This window comes from Zootoca vivipara, chromosome 12 (assembly GCF_963506605.1).
Source record: "Zootoca vivipara chromosome 12, rZooViv1.1, whole genome shotgun sequence".
Lineage (NCBI taxonomy): Eukaryota > Metazoa > Chordata > Lepidosauria > Squamata > Lacertidae > Zootoca > Zootoca vivipara.
The window spans coordinates 28,024,775-28,031,184 of record NC_083287.1 but is presented as its reverse complement, the minus strand read 5'-3'; the positions used below and the strand labels follow the sequence as shown (position 1 = coordinate 28,031,184).

The 6,410-nt window shown below is 42.0% G+C and overlaps 1 protein-coding gene across 2 annotated transcripts in view; it reads right to left on the bottom strand.

Annotated features, from left to right (window-relative positions):
* Positions 1 to 3,450: 3,450 nt before the first annotated feature.
* ETV1 (ETS variant transcription factor 1) overlaps positions 3,451 to 6,410 on the bottom strand; it is a 98,754-nt gene continuing 95,794 nt past the window's right edge. For both annotated transcript variants that reach the window (XM_035130129.2, XM_035130131.2), the window contains one exon: positions 3,451 to 6,059. In XM_035130129.2, coding sequence (XP_034986020.1) covers positions 5,838 to 6,059 — 222 coding nt within the window. In that variant the 3' untranslated portion in view covers positions 3,451 to 5,837. The remainder of the gene's footprint in view (positions 6,060 to 6,410) is intronic.

The window sequence follows — 6,410 nt, the reverse complement described above, 5'->3', positions numbered from 1 at the left end:
GCTCCTGTTTGGACAGGCTGAGTTTTACATTCCAGAAGAGCAATTGGGCTTTCTTTTCTGTCTCCTACTCAGGAATGCCAGTCACTGTTTCCAGAAGAATAATTTGCTATTATTGTGAATGGAGGAGGACTGCGGTGCCAGTGCCTTCATGGAATCGCAATGTCACAAATGTATGTGGTGGTGGGGTAACCAAAAATAAAATCCCATCACAAGGCAATGGTAACATGGCAAATAAAATGGCATTAAAAGTGGCAAGGAAACAATGCAAAAGGCCTGAGAGGATCAAAGCAAGCCTTCCTTCATGAGTGTTGCATAAGCATAGATAACTGTAACTAGACTAGACTACTAACTCCTAGCCAGTGTGGTGTAGTGGTTAAGAGCGGTAGACTCGTAATCTGGGGAACCGGGTTCGCTTCCCCACTCCTCCACATGCAGCTGCTGAGTGACCTTGGGCTAGTCACACTTCTCTGAAGTCTCTCAGCCCCACTCACCTCACAGAGTGTTTGTTGTGGGAGAGGAGGGGAAAGGATATTGTTAGCCGCTTGGAGACTCCTTCGGGTAGTGATAAAGCGGGATATCAAATCCAAACTACTCCTCTTCTCTTCTAGGAGAGGTTGGCTCTGGTGTGTCAACCTGACCTGGCAAAAGGCACTTCTCGCAACTTAGTTCACATGGAACTCAAATTCTAAAGCTGGATCTAATAGCTCTCCCCCACTCCTACCCCACAGGTTGCAGACACAATCTCCTTGAACTGAAACACTGTCTGCCCACGAAACCCTTGTCTTGTCAAGGCTGAGCTTGTTTTTTGGCCCTCATCCAGCCCATTCCAGGCATCAATTCAGTCTTCCTACTTCCTCACCTGATAAGAATTAGAGTTGGGTATAGTGATGTCACCTTTCCCTCCCCTCCAAAATCCCAAAGATGACCTCCCACAGCATGTAGATGTTGAAAACCATGGGGGATAAGTGAGGTCCTGCAGGACCCAAAGCACAAAATGCAATGGAAGTGAAATAACTGGATGGAAGGATAAATATCATAGATCAGATCTTGTTTCTTGCAGTTAGCCTTATACATCAATGTGGGATTATCTTCTATCAGATATTTCTCAAAAGCCTCTTCCTATTCCAGGTAATGAACACTGACCACCTGAGGGCTGATCTTCATTATCAGGAGCTCTTAGAATGAGACTATAAAATTATACCCCTATTTGACTCTGACAGCCAACAGTTTTAGATGATAAACCAGTGCTATCCAACTTCCTTATTCCCCTCTGGGCTTGACTCTAGAGTCATTACCTTTCCATGCCACAGGGAAGCAAACTATCTTTCAGTGGCTAAGTCCTCTGAGTTATTTATACATTCAACTTGTAGCCTGACCTCTCCCGATTTTTTTTAAATCTTCCCTGCATTACAGCCCAGCCCTCATTTCTCTATCTGCCCACTTCAAGCCTTGTCCTCTGCTTATTCACCTTATAGCTGTTTATCTACCAGTCTTTCTTTATTCTTCCTTTTTCATTGCAGTATTTCTTCTTAATTAGCACAAAGCTTTAATTATCTGAACATCTTTCCCCCCAAAACTATGCATACATAGATGTTTAAAGAAACAAAGCACTTTTCTAAACTGATTGTCCCAAGGTTCTACAAAGTAGTACTTCTTAGTAAGCAAAGACAGGATGTTGATGTGGTGAAATGAGAACTTATGGGGTTGCCGATATGTCATCTGTAGACCCAAAGCTGTACTCCAGATAAGAGTGCCATTACTTTGTCCTATTGACTTCAGAGTATACTGCTCTTTGCCTCCTTTGAACATGCTTTATGCAGTTTTATATTATACGTTTTACATAATACATTTTTAAATATTTAACCTGCTTTCTTTTTAATACGGGCTGCTCCTCTGTAAAATGCTTTTCTTCTAGGTCTAAAGGTCTTACTAGAGAACTCTATTACAGGGTTCAGTTTTTTGTGTCTGGATTTTCACTTTTTAAAATATGGCAACCCTACACTATTTCACCCATCTAAACACTATTTCACCCATCTAAAGGAAAGGCACTGTACAGATCATTTAAGCACCATGATTAGATCATTTCTGATGTTCATCAAATTCACTATTTCTTATTTTCTTGCCCTGGTCCAACACTGTGCTTGAAATGGTATTTATGCATGGCTAGTTGTGCCAGGGTGTGCTCAAGAGGTGCATTTTTTGACATTCAGGTGCACATGATCTGATTGGCTCCCATTGTTCCTGAGTCAGTAAGTGGTACTGCTGTTCCGGATGCAACAATGGAATATGTTTTTCCTTATGCTGCTCCAGAAAATGGTTTAGTTGTCTTGAATCGATGAAAGAGTGAATGAACATACATAAACACCACGAGAAATCCAAACCACCACCTTTCAGAAATCAGCTGCCAGATTTATTAATCTACCTGGAAAATGTGGAATAAAAACAGAACTTAAAATAAACTCTTTTAAAAGGTACAGTTTCAAAAGGGTTAATCAATTCCATATAACATCTTTTTGTATCCACTTCCCCACCCACCCACCCAACCCACGAACTCACTCAATGGTGGGTGAAGTGCCTATTTTCTTCAGTGAATCACTACCTTATACAGTATATATAATTTTGTAAAAAATAGTATTAGACATTTGAATTAATGTTAGGCTTCTTTTTCTTTTAAACCACCCGCCCCATCACCAAATATACATCTCTTCCTGACAATAAATGCTGCATGCCAATATTGATGGAATCGAAAGCATTCAAATAACTTTTCATTCAAAGGGGTACTATTTCACTGAAAATAACGTCTACCTCAGGAGTTCCCTACCCCACACTATACTTCCTCAGTCTCTGTGAGCCCCAGCCAGTATGCCCAAATATCAGGGGTGCTGGAGGTTGTGATCCAACATATGCAGGTTCCCCACCCGTCACAGGCCTAGGACTATTTTTCTAGAAAAAAAGAGGTGCCAGAACTCACCATGAACACCTCCCTTGTTCTCTTATAATCGCAATGGCACCCACCTGAGAGTTCTGCCAAGTTCTGGCTGCGGGAAAAAGCCCTGCCTAGGCCCACACTAAATGCTTGCTTATGAGCTAATAATGCAAGGTGGGTGTTGTCAATGCTTTAGGCAAGGAAGGAGGGCAAAACCCAACCCATGTTCTACTGCTTTAAGCCACTTGCCCTTGGGAACAGCTCCGATACTGGAAGTAAACCCACAGAGGAAAGCAGCTTAAAAATTGGCCCCTCCTGTATTATAGCTAGGTTTGGCCTATAGACAAGTTGACTATTGGCCAAAGTGGCTGGAGCTGATGGGAGTTGGAATCCGACATCATCTGAAGAGCTACAGGGCTCCATACCCCTGGTTTAAAGATTCTAATCTGCACCAATGGGTGCTTTTTGTCTGTTCTCTTATTCGTCATTTGGAGCATTAGGGCTATTGATTATTTGCGGGAATAAGGTAAAAGGCTTCCTACTGAGGTTTCTCTAGGGGGTTGCATGCCCTGGATTTGTACACATGCAGCTATTAAGGTATCTTATGCTTCTAGGTGTATTAAGACGCATATCCAGTGTGCTTTTCCATAACTGTGGTTTATAGTGGCGAACACTTGTTACTTTGAAATGAATTGCATAATAAATCATGTAGAACTGCACTGGTTTCCTGACCGACACACAGTGCAAAGTAAATCACTACCTCAAGGCATCTTTGATATCATGTCATTTACAATGAAACGTTATTTCTGCGGCTAACGATTATGGAGTCCTATTCCCAATTTCCTTTTTTCTCCAAAGTTGTTAGCATCTGGGAAAGATGGGCATGTGGGAGGGGGGGGCAGGGAGCGGGGAAGGTACTTGGAAGAGTCACCGCCTAAAATACTCACTGGACAGCTCAAATCTCATTTCTATCCTTTTCAAACTAGGAAACTCAACGTTTCAGAAAAGGTGTTCATAAATATTTAAAACTTTCTCTCTCTCTCTCTCTCTTTTTATATGTAGAATAAGGTGTTTCTTGCTTTCACTATTGCCCTTCTCCAAATTAAAAAAATAAAAATAAACATTGTAAAAAAAATCAGAAAAACCTTTAAATCGTCTCCCAAACGTATCTGATCACATTTACATTTAGTGTCCAAAAAAACAAAAGTTTGATTGATAGCATCAGTGCCAGCACTACAACATCATACAGCAAAGTCATTGTATTCTTTGACGGTTTGTATAAGTCTCGGCTCCACTGAAAGGTATGAAATGTTCTGCAGAGCTCTCTTAGCAAGCTGAAGCTTACTATTCATTTCTCAACACGCGTAAAAGCTGCTTATAGAACAGCTGTGGCATAAGCTATTTCCCCCCCTAAGCAATAAATGGTTCAAGTCATCTATTTTGTCCTGAAATGCTACCTGTAGTTACAGCATTGCTTATAAATGGGCATAGTAAATTCAGCAAAGAGAATATTACAGAAAAAAAAGACAGCAGCAGAAGCATTAGCATTATCTAGTATGTATATAGGTTATCAACGTAACACAGCAGTAAAAGGTTTAAATGCATATTAATGGGTACCATGTCTAAAAAAAAAACATTACTAGAGTACCTATTTTCGTGTATTGGATATTTTGCTCAAGGAGTGCTTGCTGTGGTCTAAACAGCATGAGATATGTGACCTAGTACAGTTAATTCCTATCGATTAAATAACTTATTTATGAATAAAAGTGAATGGAAGGACACACTGCGACTTCTTCCTCTGTGACCACAATTCTGTTTTCAGTCTTGAAATAATATCCAGAACGGCTCAGCACATGGCATTGCTGTACTCGGGTGGCTCTGGAAAGGGCTAAAAGGCTTTACATTCGCTGTACTTGCATAGCGAGATGGCACCAGATACAAGGAGCGAAACCACAATCCGCTTCAAGCCAGGAATAGTGCTCTCCAATCCACCCTGAATGCCTTCCTTAATGAGCCATTAACGAGCTCACAAGGCAACAGAAACGATATGTAGAAACATTTTTTTTAAAAAAAAACAACAGAGGGGAAAAACAAAACAAACAAAAAAAGGCCTTTTGAAAAACAAAACCAGAAAGGTACACTGGCCCTCCTAGCTCCTATCTAATTCTGCAGCTTCCGAAACTGGTCCGCAGCTCAGCAGCAGAGCCCACACTTTGCATGCACTATGTTCCAGGTCCCATCCCTAAGCCCTTTCTTGTAGGACTGGGAAGGACTCCGGTCTGAAACCTTGGAGATCTGCTCAAGTCAGTGCGCATGCAGTACTGAACTAAGCTGAACCAGACTAAGCTGGTCTGGTTCGGGGTTTTGTTTTTTTCTTTCTTAATTCAAATGTAGAAAATAGACTAGGGTGTGGGGAAAAGGGTGTAGCCGGTCAGGGCCATGTCTGTGGTTAATGGAATTTCCCAAGTCGTGTACAAAAATGGCTATTGATCACATCTAGAATTAACTGTACTATGGATACCCAGAGAACTTGTACAATATCTTGAAGCCAATATGAAACAGAAAACAAGACATGATACAGCTTCGTTGTACTTAAAACCTGTATGTTCTATTCCCAACCTTAAGGTGGTGGTGGGGGAACAAACCCACCCTTTTCTTCTTGTTCCACAGAATAAAATCAATAGATTCCCAATCTCCCCCCTTTCAAATAAAGTGCACTGTCCATGGGAGACCATAGGAGTGATGCAACAGGAAAAGCCCCTTTATAGTACTATTTTATTCTTTTTAATTATTTTTTGTATGTTTGTTTGTTTTTTTACAAAACCAACTTAAGGGGCTTCGGGTTTCCTCCTGGTCTCATGAAAGAGGAGAAGCTTGGGGTGGGTGGGGGGATTCTTCAGTGTCACTGCAGTTAATATACATAGCCTTCGTTGTAAGGGTGGGTGTTGCAGCAGCCTCCTTCCTGCATGTAGACCATGCTCTCGTCAAAGTGGGACAGAGGCACGGTGTCCTCTTCGTTAATATGGCGCTCCATGTCGGTCTTCAGCAACGGGCGCTGGTTGTCCGGGAAGGCCATAGAGAAGAGGGCTTCGGGGTCGCACACAAATTTGTAGACGTATCTTTCTCCAGCAACCTTAGGGGGCAAGGTCAGAGAAGAGGGAAAAGGTGGGGAAAGCGTGTAAGAGGAAGACGTGGAATCTCCTTCCAGCGACAAGATCGTGCACTGTTTCATCCTCATGAACAAGAAAAGCAGAAGACTGCAGTTAAGAGGAATGAGAGATCGACCGATTGCACTGTTGAAATGCAACACTTTGCAATGATCACTTTATCACCTTTCTCAATCCCACATTCCCTCATGGGCAGACTTCTGGTGGTCAAGGCCAGAGGCAAGAGTGAACAAGGCAGCAGGTGTGAGTCTTACTTTTGTATAGAAAAGTCACAGGCCTCTGTTTACACTCATGCACCTCTCTCTATCGTCCATCCA